Source organism: Mesoplodon mirus (genome assembly GCF_964341445.2).
Source record: "Mesoplodon mirus genome assembly, chromosome: 1".
Classification (NCBI taxonomy): domain Eukaryota; kingdom Metazoa; phylum Chordata; class Mammalia; order Artiodactyla; family Ziphiidae; genus Mesoplodon; species Mesoplodon mirus.
In genome coordinates, this window is record NC_138976.1 from 80,510,681 (window position 1) to 80,535,676 (window position 24,996).

General features: G+C 36.7%; 1 protein-coding gene across 1 annotated transcript in view; it reads left to right on the forward strand.

The window, feature by feature from the left end:
- TMC1 (transmembrane channel like 1) overlaps positions 1–24,996 on the forward strand; it is a 391,450-nt gene that overhangs the window by 288,167 nt on the left and 78,287 nt on the right. The window contains exons 8-9 of the mRNA XM_082624767.1: positions 2,386–2,557; positions 7,449–7,577. Coding sequence (XP_082480893.1) covers positions 2,386–2,557; positions 7,449–7,577 — 301 coding nt within the window. The remainder of the gene's footprint in view (positions 1–2,385; positions 2,558–7,448; positions 7,578–24,996) is intronic.

Sequence of the window (24,996 nt, forward strand, 5' to 3'; positions counted from 1 at the left end):
TTTGTGGGTGAAATTGTTTCTCAGTTCCTATGAGGCTCTCTTCTTTCTATAATTAGTGACTAAATGAATAATAAAGGCTGGGTAAATTTTCAGAATGCCAGAGTGGGGTTCAAATAGCATACAACATTTGCCACAGTATTTAACAAATGGAAACTCATTCTTGGTTTTGATGACAAAATATAGTTTTCCAAACCCGCTTAGAAAAGTTACTCTCCTGTTACTTTCTGTTAGTCAAACTTTAGTAATAATGGTAATATTTAGATCTTAGATTTGAAATATCAATAAAAAATTTTTGATAAGTAATGTTAAAAAGATAACAAAAAATAACAAAAAGATTTTAAAAGATAAAATAATGACACACACGTGTAAAAATGAAGACATTTAATGAATAAATGAGGAATCTGGTGAGGCATTTATAGCAGTTACCAGTTAAAGGAAAATTCAAAGAACAGATATATTTATAGATCAGGAATATTGAAATGATTGTGCAAATAAGGCATGACTGTTTTGGGAATTTTTTTCTTTCATTTTCTTTTTCGGTGGTGGAAGGTTGTCTCTGCATTGAACAGAGTTCACTTGCTTGTCTACAGACAAGAACTATTTTGCATTGCTATCTAGTTATCCGTAACTTACAGAGTTACAAAATAGCTTCCATAGAATCAGAATCAGGTAACACAGAAGGGTATGGTGCAGGCAATTCACAGTTTTCCATTAAAGCACAAATTTTTCCCTAAGTAGCTTCTATTTAAGAAGATAGTGATAGGGACTTCCCTGGTGGTGCAGTGGTTGAGAGTCTGCCTGCCGATGCAGGGGACACGGGTTCGTGCCCCGGTCTGGGAAGATCCCATGTGCCGTGGAGCGGCTGGGCCCGTGAGCCGTGGCCACTGATCCTGCGCATCCGGAGCCTGTGCTCCGCAACGGGAGAGGCCACAACAGCTAGAGGCCCGTGTACCGCAAAAAAAAAAAAAAAAAAAAAGATAGTGATAATTATGAGTAATATTTGTTTTTTTGTAATAAACATCAGAGGTTGACTCTAAATATCAGAAGTTAAAAAACAAAAGTGAAAGTGAAGTAGGATGTATGTCATAAACGGTGAAGGAAGGAACTGAATTCTCCCTCTACTCTTTACCTGGAAGCTTCCGAAGAAGTTATGGACATATGAGGCATTAATTGTTAGTTGATGAATAAAATAAAATAATATCATTTCTCTCAGTTTTGTATTAAATTTACAAGTTATTTATATCTATTTCTAATCAAAAAGATAAAATGATCAAGCAAAGGTATTTACTATCAATTTCATTTAAGAAAGAGGAAGAACGAGGCAAAAGAAGAAATATTTGAAGTCAAGAATGAGAATAATTTTACATAAAATAGGTAAGCAACAAGGATTTACTGTGTAACACAGGGAACTGTATGCAGTATCTTATAAAAACCTATAAAGGGAAATAATCTGAAAAATATATATATATTTGTATGTATAATTGAATCAATTGCTGTATACCTGAAACTAACACAGTATTGTAAATCAACTATACTTCAATTTAAAAAAATTGAATTAGGAGGAATGTCAAGGCATACATTAATTTCTTCAAAATTATTCTGGTTTGTAGCATTTCCTTGTCATTCTTATTCTTTGTTCTGAGATAGAAGTAGTATTAGCACGTAGTGGTTAAACATTCAACCCTTATGTGTTGAATTGGTAACCTACAAACTTGGTCTGAGAGATCATGGTGTGATATTAAACTCCAACTCATCTAGTTACCCAAGTAAATGAAGGCTGGAATTCTAAGCCTTATTAGAATTTGGGGATCGACACTGACATATGAGTAGATAAACCACAAGAAATGAGAATTTAGATAAATGTATTTATTTATTTTAAATTTATTTATTTATTTATTGGCTGTGTTGGGTCTCTAGTTGTGGCGAGCGGGGGCTACTCTTCGTTGAGGTGCACACACTTCTTATTGCGGTGGCTTCTCTTTGTTGCAGAGCATGGGCTCTAGGCACGCAGACTTCAGTAGTTATGGCATGCGGGCTCAGTAGTTACGGCTCGTGGGCTCTAGAGCACAGACTCCGTAGTTGTGGTGCAAGGGCTTAGTTGCTTTGTGGTATGTGGGATCTTCCCGGACCAGGGCTAGAACCTGTGTCCCCTGCATTGACAGGCAGACTCTCAACCACTGCGCCACCAGGGGAGTTCCTAGATAAATGTAATTAAATGGAAGGCTATGAAATATATATGGCATGGTGCATCTTATCTTGATATGGCAAATTGCTGGATTATGGTCTCAGATGTGTGACAATGATAATTAAAAAGTAAGAATACATTTGGTAGCAGGAGAGCACTTTTCTGATACTGCTCACTGAAGCATTAACTGTTGTGTTTAGGTGAAGAGGAAGAGGAGGAGGAAGACAAACTACCTCGAAGAGAGAGCATGAGACCAAAGAGGAAACGGACCAGAGATGTTATCAATGAAGATGACCCAGAACCTGAACCAGAGGATGAAGAAACGAGGAAGGCCAGAGAAAAAGAGAGAAGGAGGAGGTTGAGGAGAGGACAGTAAGTTCTTATCTGAAATTGCTTCTCATTCAGAAGCACCTGATACTGAAAGAAGACCACTCCCTTTAGGCACTCCCTGGCCTTAAAATTGGTAATTAAAACTACTTTCAGAAAAAAGGGCTTCATCTGCCATTTTACTCCACTTAGTTAAATGTATTTTGATATTAAAATAGAATTTTAAAATGAATATATATTAAGAATGGACTTATGAGAATTTCCCTTATGAGAGATCTAAACTGTCATAGGTCATTAACATATTTAGTTAATTTAAATATTTTAAAGTTATCCCATTAGTTAAGTGCATCGTTACTGAAGTTAAGTGAAAAACTCCTAAACAATGAACCCAAATCACTTATCTTACAGAGCAGGGGTTGGCCAACCATGGTTAATCCCAACCCAAGGGCTAAGAATGGTTCTTACAGTTTTAATAAAACTGTAGTTTAAAAAAAAACAAAGAGCAATATGGGACAGAGCTGTATATAGCTCTCAAAGTCTAAAATATTAACTATCTGTCCCTTTACAGAGGATTGGGATTGTCATTTCCTTTTTAATATAGCCCTGTGTCTTTCAGTTCTACCAGGCCAACGTTTTTCTAAGTGCTGTCTTTGTGTAGAATAATATATTAAATGCCGTTTAGGAAAAATCCAAGAAAATAATTTTCTAGTCTTTGATTTCTGGAAAATTGCAGATGGCAGGCAGATAGGAAAAGTGTGCATGTAAAACACATTTACTAATAGAAAACCTAGACCCCTTGGAAAGGATTTAAGAGAATAGCTCCTCTGCCACCCCAGGTGGGACATGGGAATCACCATGAGGTGACAGGATCTCCTCTGAAACAGTCCTAGGACTTTAAATGGTGAGGAATTTTCCAAGATAGCCTCCCAAGATGACACATTGCAGTATTCAATAAAAAGCTATTATTTTCCTCTTCATAAGTAATTATAATTAAATACAACTATGTGAACATTTTGTCAGGTAGAGAAGCTTAGCATTAATAGACAATGGTTCCTTTTAAAATAAGAGTAACCCTACCTATTTCTTCATTATATTTTTGTTGATTTAAGTTTTTAAATCTCTCTTCCTCTTCTTTCTCTTCTTCCTTTTTCTCCTTCTCCTCCCCAAGTTCCTCCTCTTTCTTCTCTTCGAATACTAAGACATCACCTGCTTTACGTTTTGACTCTGGCATTTTTTATGTCTATCGTCTTTTCAAGGCTTTTTATGTTTTGTTCTTTTCAAAAACAAAACACCCTTTTAAGTTCCATGTCTTCTTGTGATTGTTATTGCTATTATTATGTAGTAATATTTCCTACTAGCAAAGCTTATGCTTTCTGACAGTGGTATTTCATTGAGAAAACATCACCAATAGACATATGCATGATATAGGTTGTGTTCCACAATTTGCTTTTCCTCTCCACTTGTGCCTCAGAGATATCCGTTTTAAAAGGTGACTTGGGTGGGAATTCCTCTTGTCTCCTGGTCTGTTCAAGGCCCTCATGTCAGTGCTCAACCTCTGGAAATAGGACCATATGAATCAACTGGGTCTTGGCCCCTGTTACTTGGGGCAATCTTGTCCCTGTGAAAGTGTCTGTCCTTAGCTGATCCTACTCTCATCCTGATTCTGAGAAGCCAGAATCACCCCTGGCTCCCTCCCTCCCCACTTCTCCACAGAGCCAAACTTGACTAAAATGAATTTGGTCTCCATAGGTTTTGCAAATTATATTATTACTGCCACAATTTGTACAACTATTCTAAATAGTGTCATAAATTATTTGTAATGATTGACAGTTCTGATCTCTATTTCAGGATCCACTTTCTAGTGATCATTTTGAAGATAAGCACCTTTTTTTTTTTTTTTAAAGAAAATGTATTAGCAAATATATTTTGAGAAAGATTAGAAGGCAAATCAGGGCACATTTATTTAGGTTAATTAATTCCTGATCTTCTTTTATTTAAATGTTCAATTGAAACACCTTAGGAAATTTCCCTTGCACTGACAAAACATTTGAGACCAACTAAATCCAAGGTTGTAATGTTAACTGTCTTTGGAGATGGTTAAAAAACACTACCTCATTTGGCATTTTGGAGTATTTCTAATAATATTACAGGCTTTTCTTGACCCAGTTTTAAGTGAATAAGTAATATGTTCATAGCACTGAGAAATTCAGCACGTTATACCTCCTTTTTCCTAACAACTGTTTAAATAAATCAAACCTAAGATAGAAAGCCATTCTTACACAGATTAGCCCTAAATTTTAGAAGATAAAGCATGTCAGTGCTATGCCCTTTTAATATGATTAGCACTTTCTTTGAGTGGTTCCTAGAAAAGCAGTTGCCCTGTAATACAGTGTTTTAATTATGCATTATTATATTTTAATTATGCAAAAATGTAATATTTTAATTACCTGCATATTTGAAGGTAACTTAGCCAGCAACAACTATACCTTGTAGCACAGCATGATCTTCCTGGAGCAATCAACAATTAACAACAAAGACTTTAAAAATATACCAGTCTAAGATCATTTATTGTAGGAATAAATGTCTTTCCATAACATTCTAATCTTGGAAGACGTTGTTATATTTTAGTATATTTGATGGTAATCCAATATACAGAAAAACTCTGTACATAAACATTTATTCAATAAATATTTATCCAGCTCCTCTTTTGTGGAAGATAATTTGCTAATTTCTTTGGAAGATATGGATATGAATATGCAATTGCCTGCATTCTCTAGAAATTCATAATATAGTAAGGGAGAGTCCACTTGGACACAAATTATTATGAAATAAGACAGTATAAATGTGCCAGAGAAGTACAAAGTGATTTAGAGTCTTAGAGAAAAGTATTCTCATAGGGATAATCAGAAAAGGGTATTGAAGACATTTCATATCATTTTTGAAGGAATCATAGAATTTGAATATGTTAAACATACAAAGTACTGGGTTTAAGATAGCAGGAAACTACATAATTAATGTTAGGAATGTAGAGAAATGTAGAGAAATAAGCTTTAGTTACATGGTAAATCCAAACATCAAATAGATCATTCTTTGTGAGTATTTTATTATGGTTGTACAGCACCATAGGATTTTATATAATAAACATCAAATAATTAAAATAGAAACAACCTAATGGCAATCAGAGTTGTATCTTAGTGGAGGGTATTTCCATAGTTCTCTCGAACCAGGATTACTATTCTAAGAAAAATGTCTGCATCGGTCAAAAAAAAACAAAGTATCAATGACAAGTGTATTTTAGAGGGTTAATTTAAATTTTTGTTTCAGTTATCATGACCTGATTAAAAACTCTGGATTGGTAGGAAAGAAAGGAGATTACGAAGTCATTTTATAAGGTGGGCTGTAAAATTATGGGTATGTCCTCCTATTATTCAGCTGAAACTTTCAAAAACATCTTTTGCCATAGCCCTACTGTGTGTGGTCATGAGTTTAGTGAACAACAAAATATGTTTCTGACTAACACTGAGTCGGATTGCACTTTTTTTGTCAGTCAGGGTCTAGTTAGGAGAAAGAAACTCCAACAGTTAAGTGAAGAGAGAGTATTTAATAAGAGGACTGTTTAGTAGATATAAATAATTGCTAACTAGGTTACCGGAAAGGTGAAAGAGAACACGAGGTATCATGGTGACAGCACCTATAGGAAGCAAATAGCGTACTAGGAGCTGGAGGAACAACGGAAAGAGGTTGGAATTAAACCTTAAAAGCATAGAGGAGAGACCCACGGAGCTGAAACTACTGCAGAAGTGGTGCTGTAGTGGTCCTGCTGCTCAAGTGGTGCTGGTGTCTACCAGGAGAATGATGAAGCTGGTTCTGCTAGTGTTGGAAAAGTCGGCAAACTAGTTTCACCTGCAGCTATGGGAAGGCCCTGCAGCTCCTGGGGTAAAGAAGCGTCACTAAAGAGTAAACATCACCACAGGAAGCAAACAGGAAACCAAAGGAAAGACCAAGTCCCTTCTTAGTGTCTTCTATGGGCAGCCGAAAAATGAGCCAACTGACAAACCAGAAATGTACCCTACAGAGTCACAGCCACAACATCACAATATTAAGTATAGAAGGGTAAATTTGAAGTTAAGCAACAACAGCTCATAACTGAAACAATCTATTACCAAAAAAAAAAAAAAAAGGATCTCTGCAATAGGACATTACATTCCTCAATTTAAAAATCATGTTGTTCATGTTTAGATTTTGTTTTCTTTGAGTTTTGGACCCTTTGATATTTTTGCAATACTAGGAACACAGAAAAGAAAAGATACATCTCATTTGCTCAGTAAGAAACTAAATTCCTTTGAAGGCCTCTTCAAAGGATTCACTTCTATCAAATATACTTCAAGCTGAATTTTATCAATTGAAGTTTTGAGTTTAATTAACAGATTAAGTTACCTTTGAGGAATAGGTTTTTAAATTTTTTCCTATTTCAGTTTTTCTCTTTCTCTCGAGACAGGGCTAACAAATTTTTTAAGGGCACTTCAAAGACATGCTCACCTCTAATTTACTATCCTTGTTGAAAAATAAAGTTTTTAAATGAAATGTAGAATTGGTGGGGGAAGGTGTACAGGGGAACAAAGAAGAGAAGAAAATATATTGATAAATCTGTAACTGTTTCCACACATTTTTTAGTTCTGAGAATTTGAGACTATGGACATAAAATGGTATCAGTACTTCAGAATGTAAACACTATTGTTTAAAGTTATAATATTTCCAGAAATCCTGCATCAGTGTTCAGATACAAGCACTAAGGCTGTGGATCTCAGCACACACCATATATAGCCAAGTTGCTATACATTGATCACCTGAGTATCTGATAGCATTCTTTAAGTGTGGAAGTCAAGCAAAACTTAACTTTACTAAAGGAGGTTTTTTTTTTTTTTTTTTTTTTAAGGGAAGAAGAAGAAGAAATTGATGAAGAGGAATTGGAAAGATTGAAGGCAGAGTTAGATGAGAATAGACAAATGATTGCTACTGTCAAATGCAAGCCTTGGAAAATGGAGAAGAAAATTGAAGTTCTCAAGTATGATGCCACTTTTCAAAATTAGAAACATTTTCCCTGCTATTGATCTCCCAAATTCTCTATTACCTATACATTATAGATAATACCATATGTGATACACCATATATATAATACTCATTATATATAATTTTCATGGTCATATATACATATATAACATATGTTACCTATCATATAGTTAACATATCATATATCATATATGTACATATACATATTCTATATCATATCACTAGAGAGGCTGGGCTAGTGATTATAAAAGAAAACAATCATGATTAAATTCATTATTTGGAGTCTTATAACATCAGGTCACTTTTAATCATTTGTTCCTTGAACTGAGAATTTGCTTAGTTTAATACATTCATTACTATCTCTCTAAAAGAGATAATATATTTGAATTTTACAAGTTTGTTGAATTGCACACTCTAGTTTCTCTGCAGGGTTCCAGCCTCAAATGATATATTCATGTGACAGCTCTTATTAAAGCACAGGGAGGATGCTAAGCCAACAGAAGGGTAAACGGGATTCCAATTAAGGATTACGCTAATAGCTATTCCCTGGTAACATGTAAGCGACCCAATTTCACTCTTTTGTTGAGTCTTGACACACTCAGAGACACATAGATTTATAAACTCCTGATAAGAAAAGTCAAATGTTTATCCCTTTCCTGGGATTGGAAGCAGATTTGCCTCTGAGGATCACACTATATTTCTTTGCATGGTGGTTTGGGGAAGTGGGGCATGAATAAAAGGGACCATGTCTGTGATAACAGCCATGTTTGCATCTCACAAATGTGATACAGATTGCATTTTTTACACAGAACAATTTTTATAAACAGTGGTAAATTTCCAAAGCTATCCCTCCACAAGCCTATCTAACTAATAATGTGAAACATTATAGTGTATCTTTAATAATGTTAAAGTGTTTTTGTCTCTGGTGATGAAAAAAGAACTGAAGCAGCTATCAGGATAATTCACTACTAATCCTGCCTCTGCAAGAGCTTGTGTGTTATTTAAGGAAATGGCTTAAACTTCTGGGGCCTCAGTTACCTGAGGTTATTTTATTATATCCAAAATAAAACAAGATATTCCAGGTTTACCCTATGAGGTGGGAACCTAGGCATCATTTCTAATGTTATTGCTTTGTTTTGTGGAATAAGGTTTTCCAAGTTCCAAACAGTGGTCTTCCCAGAAAGCTTTTGGAACACCACACAACTGTAGGCTGGGAACTACTTATGTATGTGCTTGTACACCAGCCATAAATGAAGGCAAAGACAAGTAACATTTCTGGTTCCATGAAACTATTAATGTGTGTGCATATGCACGTGTGTGTGTGTGTCAAAGTAGTTTTCATTTAATGAAGTGATAATGATGCTAAATGATAGGTTTAGGAAATATCCTTACTTGGCAAAATAGAAGTTTGGTAACCTTATATTGTTTCCCAAAATATTGGGTGGGCCAAAAATTGTCCTCGGTATTTTAAGTAAAAATAAAAGACACATTTTTCATTTTCACCAAGAACTTTATTGAACAACGTATTCACCCTTTTGTTCTACTACCTTCAGCCATTTTTCAGACAACTTCATAATTCCATCTTCCCAAAACTTATCTTTTTGAGCAAAGAACTGTTCCAGGTACCTTTTACAGTCTTCCAGGGAACTGAACTTTTTTCCATTAAGAGAATTTTGTAAAGACCAAAATAAATGGAAATCCGAAGGTGCAATGTCTGGTGAATGTGGCAGATGAATCAGAACTTCCCAGCCAAGCTGTAACAGTTTTTGCCTGGTCATCAAAGAAACACGCGGCCTTGCATTATCCTTATGGAAGATTATGCGTTTTCTGTTGACTAATTCTGGATAGTTTTCGTGGAGTGCCACTTTTAGTTGGTCAAATTGGGATCAGTACTTGTTGGAATTAATTGTTTGGTTTTCCAGAAGGAGCTCATAATAGAGGACTCCCTTCCAATCCCACCATATACACAACATCACCTTCTTTGGATAAAGACTGGCCTTTGGTGTGGTTGGTGGTGGTTCATTTCGCTTGCCGCACGATCTCTTCCATTCCACATCGTTGTACAGTATCCACTCTTCATCTTCTGTCACAATTTGTTTTAAAAATGGAACGTTTTCATTATGTTTCAGTAGAGAATCGCATGTGGAAATATGGTCAAAAAGGTTTTTTTCGCTTAACTTACTTGTAACCCAAATGTCAAAGTGATTAACATAACCAAGCTGATGCAAATGATTTTCAGCGCTTGATTTGGATATTTTGAGTACGTCAGCTATCTACTGCATGGTATAAAGTTGATTGTTCTCAATTATTGTTTCTATTTGATCGCTATCAACTTCAACTGGTTTATCTGACCATGGAGCATTGTCCAGCGAGAAATCTCCAGCACGAAACTTTGCAAACCACTTTTGACACATTCAATCAGTCACAGCACCTTCTCCATACACTGCACAAATCTTTTTGTGTGTTTCGGTTGCATTTTTACCTTTCTTGAAATAATAAAGCCTGATATGCCAAAAATGTTGCTTTTTTCCTTCCATCTTCAGTATTAAAATGGCTACACAAAAATTCACCAATTTTGATAAGTCTTTTTAAAAATGCATACTGATATGACAGCTGTTACATACAATCTAACAAAATTGTTTCAAATGAAGTTAAAGACAACTAAGTGCTGCTAGAGCCATCTTACGAAAAAAACCGAATGAACTTTTTGGCCTACCCAATATGTTTTGAAATATTGCTGACCATGAAATTCCCAAACCTGGGAATCACAGGTAACTGTATATAGAAAGTTGTAAAATTGGAAAGTGATAATATTGTGAACTGTCAAAGTGTGGTGTGAAACTGCATAAATATGCCAAGAAATATATCCTCCCTTTCCACCTGCGTGGAGGTGTAGAAATATCCCTCACTCTTCTTTGCCTGCATCTTCCATATAGAGCAGTGAAGAAGGGATGGGTTTCAGTCTTGAGTTTGAATCTCAGATCTTCCATTTAATACCTGTGCAAATTTGAATGAATTGTGTAGCCCTCTGACCTTGGGTTTCTTATGAAATTTTACTAATTTACAGGGCTATTGGAATCATAAAGTGAGTTATTTCATATGAAACACTTAGCAGGGTGCCAGAACATAGCACAAAGCTGGGAAACACAAGTTGTAATTATTATTTCATCTCAGGACAGACTCGGTGTTGTCTGATTCCCTGCAGTGTGACAGGAGAGATGGGAAGGGTACAGGACCTGGCAGGACTAGGTGGGAGCAGACTTAGCCATAGGCAACCCCAGGAGCCTTGGGGGATGGTGGCACATTGGTATAGCAGTCTGGATGGACAACTGATTTTGATGCTCCAACAAAGAAAAGAGGTTATCTTGACAGTTCGGCGGAATCCACGGTCAGCTGCTTTCAGATCTTCCAAAACGTACCCACAGGGTAATCTTGTGGCAGATTCCAGGTCCTGGGGCCTTAGGCTGGAGTCCAGGGATAAAGCCATTTTTAGAGGCGAGGAGAGATAAGGATTGGGATGGAGGGAAGGGCAATACCATGCCCTATTACTAGGGCAGAGGTTGAAAATGGGGAGTCTGCAGCTGAATCTAGACTATAGGTGGTTTTTATTTGGCCCACATGCTTTTTTTTTTTTTTTTTGCTGTACGCGGGCCTCTCACTGTTGTGGCCTCTCCCATTGTGGAGCACAGGCTCCGGACGCGCAGGCTCAGCGGCCATGGCTCACGGGCCCAGCCGCTCCGCGGCATGTGGGATCTTCTCGGACCGGGGCACGAACCCGTGTCCCCTGCATAAGCAGGCGGACTCTCAACCACTGCGCCACCAGGGAAGCCCGGCCCACATGCTTTTTGTTTGTTTTTCTTTTATTGTTTTTTTTAAAAATTGTGATTAAATATACGTAACATAAAATTTACCATTTTAATCATCTGAGGGTGTATATTTTTATTAAAATGTTTTTTCTTTGGTGTTAAATTTTTAAAAGTGAGAGATTTCAGATTTTAAAAATCCAGATGTTCAGCTTCTCCTGGACAAGAAGAAAATCTGGTCCCCATTCCTACATGAAAGTAATAGCTGGGGCTAAGCAATTGCTGTCCCCTACTAACAGGGCACTCCGTCTTCAGTGTGCACAGCTCCCAAACAATCCACATCTCTTATTCACGCTCCTTGGCTGGACCTTATAAGCATTCAAGTTTGCTGCCTCTTACCCCTGTAGCTGGGGAGCAAGTTAGGCATGCTATCAAGACAGTGATTCAGAAAGTTGGAGTGAAAGCCAGCTCGCAGAATGGAAGCACAGATTAAGGCCCAGAGAAGAAACAACTATGGCTTCTCACCTGTCAGCAATGCTCATTGTCTTGGGATGATTCTCCATAGCCAGAAATGGCTCCTGCTTTGTGGCTTTGCAGTATTCTGCACAGCTGGTACCATTGGCCATGGTCAGCCTGATTCTCTTGGTTTCAGCCTCTGTGATAAAGGTGTTGGTACTACAGTGCCCGACCTGTCTCCCTTCGTAGGTTTCTGAATGCTGTATTGAGCTTCTCCCCCACAGATTCCTATCACATATTAGAAAGTGGTCAGTACTTCTTAGAACATGCAGTAAAGGTTCTCTACCCCAGTGTTACTAGAACATGGGAGTCAGGCAGCTTTCCTCCCACCCTTTTATTCCTTTCAGAGACATCAAACTCTGAGAGAGTGTGTCTAAGGATTATGTTATGCCCAGAAGTAGCCTCCAATCATCACTTCTGGCTAAGTCTATGGAATCCAAGGCACTAGGCTCAATATAACTGGAGCAAATATTTTCATCACAGGTTTGGATCTGTATCTAGGTTCTGAGGCTTCCCATCTGGCTCTGGACTCTGGAAAAACTTGTGAAATTTCTAAAACAGAATTTACAGAGGGTCAAGGTTTTAAGATATGTTTTAGAGTAAAGCCTCAGGAATAGTAGCTTATGGTTCTGAGGATGCTGTGGGAGACTCAGGGGTAGTTCTCATATTTTGAAAGATTATCTACCACTAGGAACATGAGCATTCTCAGGGCTGAGGGTCAAACATTGGTTAATATAAGCAGTTAATACATAGGCACGAACCTCTAAGAATGGGTTGTAAATCCACCTGGACTCTCAAACATGGTTTAGGAACTGGAGCTCAGCATTTTTGAGGCAGCAGAATTGGCTCCTTAGGGCTGAAGAGAAGCCACCTCCTTTCCACCTTCACTGTGGAATGGTGTTTTTCAATGTATGTTTTCCTGTGTATTGATACAGGTTCAAACATTCATGTATCTTTAAACCTACTGAATAAAAATCTCTGGGTGGAGGGACAGGGGTGTCTGGCCCAGATCAGGAATGTGTATTTTTAGTTTTACTCTAGAAGTCATTAATGTACGGTCAGGATTGATAGTCTCTTTCTTCATTTCTGAGAATCAGAAAACTTCATTAAGCAGAACATTCTATTCTGTGGACTGTTTATTGAATGGGTGAGAATATGTGTGGGTCAGGGCTAGGAAAAGGGAAAGAGTAGTGGATTTTCCAATTATTTGAAGGTCAGTTCCTATTTTTTATTAGTTATCTAACTGAAAAATATCCAACAGCAAGGATTTTTAGCTTAATCTGTGTTTAAGTTTTCAATGGATTTAACTCAGAAGTCGGATGACTAGATCTTTCCTACCTATAAAAGTGGCTGCACTAATGTACCAGCCACCATAGGTGAAATAAAACACCTGGATGGAAAATGACAGATTTACTTATTAGTCATCCTGAAAACTAAAACCTTTGACTATATCAGAACATTCTATGTGGTGGATTAAAAGCTCTCATCACTTAACCTAAATAAGCAACCACTTTATTCCGTTATTGTGGAGTAGGTTTTGGATTGAAAATTAAGAGATTGGACTCTAGTCTAAGCTCTAACTTCTAACTTTACCTCTCTGAGCCTCAGTTTATTTGTTTATAAAATAAAAGGACTGGATTGTAGGCCCGTAATTTTCAAAGTGCTGTCCTCAGAGTTTAAGTTTGGTGAAATCCCTTTATAAAGGGCAAAGGAGGCAGAGGTCAGAGGGAAGACTGCTTGGCCACATGTCAGCTTCAAGCAGAGGAGACCTGCGGTTTCTCTTTTCTATACAATGTACTTCCATATAAAGCATTCATTTGAAGAAAAAAATGCTTCTGTGCCTATTAACATAAGAAATAGCTTTAGGAAACCCACTTAATTGGATATTTAAGGAAACTTATTTTAGGGATGGAGCAGTTCTATCATTCCGTGAGTTTACAGATTAGGGTATGGAAATACATACACCAATATACTTTTGCATGGAAATGGCTTTTGGGTAGAAGCCATTTTAAAATGATTTATTTTGATGAAGAAAATGTCTATTTAGCTATTATACTGCCTGCTTTAATTTCTGAGCTTTGTAGCACCCTGACCCCAGTTCCCAGGAATTGTCCATTGGCAGACTAGGCCTGGTGATTTATTAATGAAACACCCAGTAAAGCCAAGAAAGTTACGCTTAGAATTTCATTTACTTTTAAACAGGTGCTTGAAAGTGTCAGCTAGTCCTTAAGGTAACATTCTTCCTTACTCAATCTTTCTTCGTCCTTTGACACTGCTTTTTGGTTTTCTTTTCTTTTCTTTTTTGGTTGGGGAAACTAATATAATTCATAGGCAAGAATTGTGATTTCAACTTTAGTTCACAAAGGCCTTTACTTCATCTGCCATTGTGAAGGAATGAGGGATTCCACACAAGAGGGCTTTTAAGCGTGTGTACTCATCCACTAATACACACTTCAATCATTTGAAGTGTGTATTCACCAAAAACTCAACCAAAGCAGAGACCTTTAGTTCTTGTACATTAAAGGTATCATGGGTACATTGATTTTCTCATCCAAAGAATGGAGAGTCTGTAGGCAATTAGTACAGCTGAATTTTGTTGATCAAAATGTAACATTGACATCCAATTTTTCTACTATTTAATAAGAGTCCCCTAGGTATCAAGCATTATGCTGTGATCTTAGACAAGTTTCTTAACCTCTGCATCCTTGAGTTTATCCTCTATAAATGGGGATAAAAGTAGTAGTATTTCTTAAAGTTCCTGAGAGGATTAAATCATTTAATAGACCTACAGCACTTAGAATGATGCCTGTCACATAGTAATCATTTTCTACATCTTCTTATATATCATCTTCTTCTTAATTGCATTTCATTATACACTACTTTCTCAAGTATTATCAATCAATGTATCACATATGGGAAGCCACACTGAATTAGTTTCCCCAGCTTGCCAAAATATCCTAGCCTCCAAAATTTTTTGATAAGCAGCAGCTTACCTAACTTGCACTCTTTAGAATTTTAGCTGTCAGTGATAGCTATTTTTCACAACTTGTTATTAGACTATCCATAAATATATGATCTTTGAAAACTGATTAAAAGGAGAAATTCATTAATTATGACCTCAAATTATTTAGGAATGCTTTTAAATATATTTGACATACTACATTAACAGTAAAAAGAAAGCAAATGTGCACATGATAAGCACAAAATAAGCTTAATTTGAGAAGTTTGTCCTTGTTATTTTGGGAAAGTATCATACAGATCTCAGATAAGGTACTAATTATGAAGATAACCCTTAACTTTATCATGTTTATAATAAGAGAATAAGCAAGGTATTTTTGAAGACTTTTTATGTATATAACCAAGAAATGGGAAATAGAACACTACTTCGGGGGACTTAAGCTTGTTGCTATAGAATAAAAATGCTTACACCTTATTAAAATGCATATATTGAAAGTAAAGTTTGGAGAACATTATATTAGAATATCATAAAAAATTAGATGAGCTGAAGAAAGGGGAATAGTTTTCCATATTCAATATAATGTGTCTAAGATTCCCTCTGTCCTGAAAATTAGAAACTTTTAAGTTAAATATAAATCACTTCTTTCAAAGAGTCATATTAATTATGCTTTTGTAATATATATACACACATATATATGTATATACTATTTTATACATATACATACATATTTATCCTCAAATATCTATAAAAGACACATGATTCTTTGGCTGAATTAAGTTTTATATTTTATGCACTCACTATTATAGTGTTTCTTGACCAGTGGTTGGTCACAGTGATCGGGAAAGCTTAAAAGGGAGGCTATGGAAGGAAACTGTGAAGTAGGAAGACTCCAAGTCAACTCAGCAGAAAGACTAATTCACATAGGAGTATAATATGCTCTGTGGGTGACCTCACCTAAGTTGTGTTGCCAAATGCTCAGGAGAGACTCCAGATCTAAGTTTATCTTGTGGCAAGAGATTAAATTTACCAGGTAGTCTTGATTATTCGCAGAGCTCACTGAACTGCCATCATTTAAAATTTCTTGCCTACTCTTGGATCAAAAGGCAGAACACACTGTTCTAACAGAAAACTAAGGCTTTCTAGTATTCCTAAATATCACCACACAAAATTTTGAAAAAAATATTTCACAATACTTAGAAATGTTGACCAGGGGCTAAATATGAACACACAGGTGTCGTGCAGAAATATTTTACCAAACCTTTCAAAGCAGAATGGCTCCTCTCACTCTCAGGCAGTGCCCCATGAATCCTTCTGTTTCACAGTATTCAGAATTCATTAAACATGTTTGATTAGAATGCACATGAACCAAGCAAAATTAGCACAGTATGTCTACCAATCCCTGAATGTTAGTATATCTAAGAATATGAGATTGTACTTGAGGTTCATGGTGGAAATATCTCCTTTCTTAAGGAAATTTCTGCAAACCAATGCCTGGAATGCCTTTCTCTGCCTACTCAATTTTATCAGCCTTTTAATGTCCAGTTTAATTCTTATCACATCTACAATGTCTTCAACAAGCTCTCAAGCCTCCAGGGCCCTCTCCCTTTTTACTTCAAGGCTCCCTAGCACTGTTGTGTAACAATTTTATGGGCCTATATCTCTTTTTTCTTAATGGAGTTTAAGCTTCAGAAAGGAATCTACATGTTTCTTTTAGTTTTTTCAAAACACTTAACTCACTGCTAAAAACCTAAAACACACTCAATAAATACTTAGAAAAAACGGCTAAGTAAAAAGGAGAATGAAAAGATTATAGAAATAAAATAAATTTACTTATTGATCAGGATTTGATAGGTCCTTCTTACATCTATTTATAGCAATCTGTATTTTCAGTGCTATTTCTACCTTCTTCTGAGTATAATTTTCCCACAGTGAAAGAGGGAGAGGATACACTGACGTTTTGCAAATTTTTGATATTGAGAATAGTTGAGGTAAGATTTTAGATTTAACTTTTCTTGTTACTCTTCAGCTCTTGAACTTACGATTCATTTGTGGCTTGAAGGACATATTGTCCCTAAATCTCATTTCTGCTCAAAAGCCAAAGCAATAACAATAGACTGGGATATACCTCGATGTCTTAGGGATATGGCCTAGAACTCTGCAGCCCATGTAATGCCACCCCTACTTTCAGGGTTATTGTTTTAGGTATTAGTGTTGTTAATTGCATGCTCATTGATTCATTAAAACAAAAGACAAAAATCAAAATAAAATAAAAAATCCTTGATACAGAGCTTAATAAGAAGATCTGGAGAGATATTAATGAAGTTACTATTACAGATTGTTTTACATGGAGAAAGAATTCTTTATAGCAACTTAGTTGCACATTGTCTCTGCTGCTAACGTTACAAATCTTAGAATTTTTTGGTGTCCTTGTATGGCAGAAAACCAGTTTATGCTGTGACCAATATCTAAAACTCAGCAGAAACTTTTAGCTCCTGGGGAAATCTATATGGTCTTCTTTCCCCTCTCCCTGCTATTATAATACAAAGGAAAATTATTAACCATAAATTGATTTTTAAATTAACCAGCTAGAGCAGAATTCGGAAAAGATTCAATAAGCAAGTAGAAAGAGGATCTAGTGTGCTTTCTTTCTTTATTAAACTACTAAAGCCCAGCTATGTTGTTTCTCCCTTGATTTATCTAAAATTACTCTGAGATGCTCGACTGACCTCTAGGGTACAACTAAAATATGTTTGAGTTTTTATTTGACATTTAAGCCAGCCATGAAAATTAGCATTGTTTCATAGTCTAGGGAACAAAGAAGTTATCCTAGGTCTGGAGAATTTCTATGGGTAGTAACTTTGAACTTAATACAGATTTGACCTACCCAAGCTTTGCTTTGGGTATTTACCAACACCAGCAGCTGGCTTTGACACATCTCCATGAATATCATCAGAGCTGATCAAAAAATTGTCTTAAGAACTCTTTGTGTACAGATAGATCATTGTTATGTTTATTGCTGATGAAATGTTTAGAAGTCTTGGTGCTCTCTCTCTCTCTCTCCATATATATATATATATTTTAAACTGTGAAATCTGTGAAGTGGTGCTATTAAAAGGAAGCACACCAAAATAAGCCACATATATAGGGTAAGAGGTTATGTGAATATACAGACAACATTTTTGCTTGTTCTTTGTTCCTTGTTTTCAGATTGTTTCAGACATTTTTAGTCAGTTACTCTTTAGGGATATAAGATAAAGAGTGAGCTAGGGACTTGAAAAATAATGTTATTCACCAAAATAAATTTATCAAGCCTCAAAATATGTAGAGTATTACCAATGCAAGGGGACACCAAAATAATCATATTTAATCATATTTGATATAGTAGCTTTTTAGCCCAAACCTCCAACAACTTGCTTGGCCACGTAAAAATCTCTTAAATTTACTACTGTCAACAAATAATATTTGGTTTAGTTCTGAATTTGGTCCTCAACTAGTTGCACGCTGGAACCATTTAGGGATGTTAAAAAGTATTGATGCCTATGCCCCACCCCTAGAGATTGTGACTTAAGTGGTCTGGGAATGGGGACACCTGGCCTTTGAAATTTTTAAAAGATCCCACAGGTGATTCTGAGGTGTAGGTAGTTTAGGAACCACAGCCAGACTATCATCTAGTCTTCTTTTAAGTGTTCATTCATTACAATAGCATTTGTTGAAACTCACTTCTGTGCCAGGTGCTATATTAAATATTGGGAAATTAGAACAAAAGACATGGACCTTGCTTTCAGGAAATCCCAATGCAGTGGTGAAAATGGACCGTGGGTTAACTACAATACATGAGGTAATTACTACATGAAGGTCAGAGGTTAAATCACCCTGACCTGGGGCTGGAGGCGAGTGTTAGAAAGGAAAATCAGGAAAGACCTTATGGAGGAGCTGTAGTGTTGGCCTGGCTGTTGAACTGAAAATGGAAAGGAAGAGAACAGGTGGAGAAGACGGGAAGGGCATTCCAGAAAAAGGAAACAGCTTGTATAAAGGCATTAGAAATCAAGTTACATCCACCCTCTCATTTTGTTTTCCTCTAATTCATCTTGCACATCATTGTTGCAACATTTTTCGTATAGTACTCTGTACTGCACTTATCAGTTTCCTGCTAACAAAATGCTCATGGATCCTTATAGAGATCAGAATGAATTCTGTACTGCTTAACTGGGCATCAGGGCATGCCAACTCCTCCTCTAAAGCACTTAGACTGTTTTCTTCATCACCCACCAGAAGACCCCAGGTGCATTTCCATCTCTTCACCATTGCTCACACCATTTCCCTGCACTGTAATGTCCTTCCTGCAACGTTGACCATGTAGCTGAATCCTCCTTTTGTTCAAGGTTCTTTCTAACCACGCCACTCTCTCATCTGAATCTTTCAGCACTTAATTTTACTGTTTATTCATTTGGTAGTAATTAGATGATGCCCTAAATATTTATCTATGTCTTAGCTTTCTAATGGAATTAGAAATGCCTTACACAAAAGCATAGAGCTACATTCTTTTCTTTTTCTTCATACGGCACAGTGCCTTGAAACAAATAAAAATCTATATTTTATTACTGTAAACAAAACTGCATGACAGTATTATAAGTTTAGAAAATAGAGGAACTAATTATTTGCATAATTGCCCAGTCTTTGGCCATTGACACACACAATTTTTACATAGTTGTAAAGATAGTGTACAGATCGTTCTTTATTCTGAAGTTTTACTCAATGTATCATATACATTGCCCAGAAAAATAATAAATGTCTTTGAATAATAATCAAAAGTACCATTTACCCCTGGTATACCAAGAACTGCTTTGTTTATGTTGTTTCAACTTTTACATGTCCTTATACCAGTCCCATGAGGTAAATAATGATGTTATTCTGGGAAAACTGGACATACTAGCTCAATTCCTAGCTGAGCTATGCCACTTACTCTTTGGGTAAATTTGGACACTTCTTTTACTGAGCTAATCCTCAGTTTCCTCATCTCTGAAATGGGTATAATAATAGTTCCCACCTTGCAAGATTTGGTGGGGATTAAAGGAGATGATGGACATAAATAGTGCCTGGCTTTTATGGCAAACATTCAGTATGCTAGCTGTCATTGCTGTTACTGTTGCTGGTCACATTTTATAGGCGAGAAAGCTTGGGATCAACAACATCTCCCCAAGAGCACACAGCTAGTATGTGACAGAGCCAGAACTCAAATCTGTGTCTCAGTTGTAAGATACAGATCGCAGAACTGAATAGAATGTGATCCTAGTCAAGGGAGAGAGCTCTCTTTTTGTCTCTTACCACAGACTCCCCAGCTGTCCAAGCATCCTGAGCTCTCTGCAGCAGCACAGCATGGCTGGAGCAGGACTCGGGCTGGCACCCACCAATACCTCCTCCCCGGCAGCATCATAGCTGGGGCTTCTGCAGCCGGACACCTGGGCACTCTCATCAGGTCTCAAATGTAAGGCTGAATTCTCTCCTGCTCTTTTGGTAACAAGACTGATTCCCACTATTCTCACATCTCACTAGGGTCACAATCTAAGGGGAAGTTGACTGGCTTTCTGCAGGGTTTTGCCTGGAAGTATCTAGTCCTTGCTCAACTTTTTAATTTGGAGAGTCAGCATAAAAATTAAAGTCAGCCCTGTTAGTACTATTGCTATTAATAATAGTTACTCTTTATAGTGCTCTTCCTGTTCGCCATGGATGCATTACATACATTGTTACTAAACACATCACATATATTATTTCCTATAATGCGTACAACAACCCTATGGAATAGCTATTACTGTCTCTGTTTTATAGATGAAACAGCTGAGCATCTTAACCATTATAACTGCTGCCACCAGCATCCCCGTTATAAAAGCACATGCTTTGAATCCTCAGTTCCAGTATTAGGATGACTTAAAATAATTCTGCCAGTCTAATTATGGAGTTATATTATCTAGAAAGGCCTATAATCCTTATTTTCAATCTCTGTATATTAGACTGTCTTCTTACCTCTTCAACTTTCTTTCAATTACTCAGTAATATTTTAGGAAAAGTCAGAGTTCTGACTTTTAGTCAATTTAAATTGGTCAACTTTTTTTTTTAAATGGCATTGTTTGTTAGGAAAAAACCTTTCATTCTTCTGATCCCTTTACTGGGAAGTAATGTTCATGAGCACAAATTTTGATTACAGTTGCCTTGAAGACCAGTTTTGAAAAGTCTTTTGTTTACTTGAGCAATAAGTTGGTTGCTCAATGATACTATCAAACTGAGAACAAGAGGAAAGAAAAGTCAACTTAACCTAACCCAAACGAGAACATGTTTTCTGGGATGAGAATGTGTCAAAGGCAGCATAGCATGTCCTAAATCCCTTGTGTCATCAGGGTTGTATCATGTGTTATGGGTAAATTATCTTTTTTGTAAGTTAGGCCAAAGCGTGCTCCTTCAGCTAACTGTGAAAGCATTCTTGAAAGCCCATGAAACCTTATTATTCTAATTACCAACACAAGGGGTTGATAAATAAATTATGAGGCCAGGTATTATTGTCATTAAATAGACCTTGCTCAATTATTTATCCCTGGGTCTGGGGTTACAGCTCAGAGAGCTGTGCATATTGTACCAGGGCTTTGAGCTCTGAGACCTGGAGACTGGATTACAGTCTTGGCAGGCAGCTTTTGTTGAATGCAATTCAAGGGGACAACACACATTTTTCAGTCAGATATTTGGATGGTTTGAGGCCACCAGATATTCAAAGTTTATCCACAAGAGCCTATTTCATTTTAGCTATGTAGATAAATCCCTTTAAATTATCCAGATCAATACAAATGGATAGGAAAATGTATTCACTACAGGAAAAATATAAAGAAAATTTTTTGCTTTTTAGTTTTCAAAGACTCTGCTCTTTGTTTTTTTGCATTCTGACATCTGTTATGGGTACTTTAGTGTGATAAGTATCAGTCAGTGTTTATCTCCATATTGGCTAGTTTCTAATAGCACAGTGAAAGATGTTGTCTTCTGGTTAAGAAATCTGTTATCAGGGAGGATGGGATTGGGTGATACTAGTTTTCTTCCATCCTGAAATCATGCCAGCTCATTGTAAAGGTCAGCCCCCAAAATAGTGTTAAGGTGTGTGCTTTCACTGAGCTCTTCCACCCCAATATCCCCTCTTCTAGGCCGGAAAGGTGCAAGAGTGCTTTCTTACATCCCAAGAGCATCAGATTAGGGGGATCAAGAATCTGTTCTTGCTTAACAATTTTCTGCCCACCCCATACCCCTGGCTTTGTTTTAAAGTCATCCCCTAGGTTTCTGATGAGTTGAGTCTAGTAGTTATTTTGTCCAGGGTTGGAAGTGGGGAACAGGAGGCTCTAGAATGGCTGGTCAGGGAGTCCTTAGGTATGAAACTTGGGGAAGATCTCTTGAAGAATGGAGGAGGGGTTAGGGCATTAGGGCACTTGTGACTATGTGGAGTAGAGTGAAGTCCAGACTTTCGTTTGAAAACCGTCAGGATATGTATGTTGAGGGTGGGGTAGGGTAGTAATTGGAAGAGAAGTATGAAACTATGCTTAGTATCAGGGATAAATTGGCAATTTAAGAGACAAAAAATAAAAACTTGTTTAGATTGTCCAAAGGAAAATATATCTATAATAACTGATAAGAAACCTTATGAATGCCATGAAAATAAGTTTCTGTATTTGTTAAATGAATTTATAATTAATTTTGTGGTGACTTAAATTTGGTTATAACCCTGACTTCCCTCTCTCTCTTAAATCTTGCTAGTTTAATATTCCTGTAACATAATTATCAGCTCACAAAATTTAAAATCTTGTCAGAAATATGGAGTAGAATAGCTATTTCTTTACACTCCTGTCTGCTTAGAGCCGTCATGTTTTCTAATTGGCCACTCAGCTAGAAACTGATCTAATTCTAATAGGCCAAACTGATATTCTTTAATTATCTGCTAAACATCAGGAGCAGTGGATATCCCCATAAAAGTCACCTTATTACATTTGAAAAACAAATTTTGATTTTACTACTAAGAAGAATTTTTGGTCCTCCATTTAGATATGTTTATTATAATAGAGAATGATGTGATAATTCCTGTATATACTTGGTTTTATGAATTTCAAAATTCTTGATGCCAAATAATTGCTATAACATGATGTATAGGTTCCTAAAAATTTCTACACTATGAAAAATTGGGTAATGAAAACTACAGGGCTTGCAGGAAAAATGGGGATGGGGCACAATATTCAGAAACATCATCAGTGACACATTAAAAAAAGATAGAAATTTAAGAAAATGGCAGCAACATTTTACACATGTTTAATGGCTGAGAAATACATAAACACTGCAATAAATATGGCAGTTTACCTTAAAAAAGACCTGAAGTTTGCTTGTGGAAATGACAAGATTGCAGTTTGTGAATTATTGTGAAGCATGGAAGGAGGGTCATTGTAACACCAGCTCTGAATGGATATGACTTTTCTAACACATGGGGTGCCATGAAGTAGCTGGTTGATGAGGTGTGTGGATTTTGTATATATACTGCTAGGTTTAGATGGATGTGTTTTTTTCTTGTATTCACCCAGTGTTTCTTGTAGATAAAATCACATGTAAGCAAACACAAAATTTGTGTTATGTTCAAATCATTCCATAATATAAAGCAATCATGTTAGAACAGATTCTTGGTTTCAAAACAAGTGTTACAGTGGAAGTGACAGTGTAATAATTCCTTCAACACATTCACATCTATAGTCTCATCTTATTCTCGCCACCACCCCAGCAAGCAGGGAAGCAATTGCCCAATTTTTGTTTGTTTGTTTGAGAATCCTGACCTGTTAAAAGCTACACAGTAACTGAAGGAAACTGCCAGAGCTTGCTCAGGTGTGTGTGAGTCCTGAGCAAGTAGTCTTTCCTCTGAGAAGTGGGATGCTCCTTAACGTGAGTACAGAGAGTGACAAAAACATCGGCAAAGTTATAGAGACAAATCAGAGTCTGGGTTAGAACTCACGTTACTTGATTTTCAGCTTAGATCAGTTCAACATTTTATAAAGTGTCTGCTAAGTACCACACTCACTCCTGTCTTATCATCTCTATAATACATAGTTAAAGCTTAACTGTGATACGGTTTTTTGATTGCATGGATCTAAAAACCCAGCCATGAGAGCTCAGTTTATACTTGTTGATGGGGCTTTATTGAACATTTTTAAATGTGTAGAATGTTCTAGAAACTGTTTTTCAATTAATCTTCACAGCCCAGAAGTCATGTCAAATGTCAGGGTGTTTGACAAGGCCAGCCTAATAAATCTTCATTTCTAGAAAGCTGTCCTACTAAGTTTCTGAGAAGACTAAAGGGAAGGGTGCAATCCCAAAGTCTAGGAATGATTTTTCCTTCAAGCATTAATTGATGTGGCAAATACAATTATTAGATACTCCCTTGTCTCTGTCTATCCAAATTATGCCACTTAGGTCTATTTCAAGAAGGTTTCAGTTTACTAAACACCTCCTATGGTCAAAGTAGTGAACAGTGCTCTGAGAGATACAAAGGACAGGATATTGTCCCTGCCATTAAGGAAATGATGTGGGAAGTCTGTTTGATGACTGAAGAGAATCTTCTCTGTTGTGCTTGTGTTTTTATGGCAGGTCATGGGTGGGTGCACATGCACAGGTGAGTAATGGGGCACCATTTTCTAGTTATCTGCTAAGTTAGCAGACGTGCTATTTTCATCACTGGGTATTGTAAAATCATGAGTTTAGCACTGATACTAAGGAACACAGAAAATCCTTCACCAACTTAAGGATGAAGTTTCATTTTTCACTTTTTAAAGAGTACTTTGTGTGTTGTTTATTTATAGTCACGTGTGAAGGGGCTTGTCTGTAAAACCACATATTCCAGGGGCCACCCGACTGACGACAGCATTGTACCTGTAGAACCAATGTCCAGGTTTGGATTATCCCTTGGTTCTCTTGGGTTATGCCTTTTACGGCCCTGGAGAGGTCAAGGCAAGCCTGGACTGCCTCTATTTTAAAAATTCTTTTCATATCTCAAACAATAGCAGAAATGACTAAAAAGGTTACAAAAGTTGTAGTATATTTAACATGTTCACTTTATCCATTTTGATGAATTA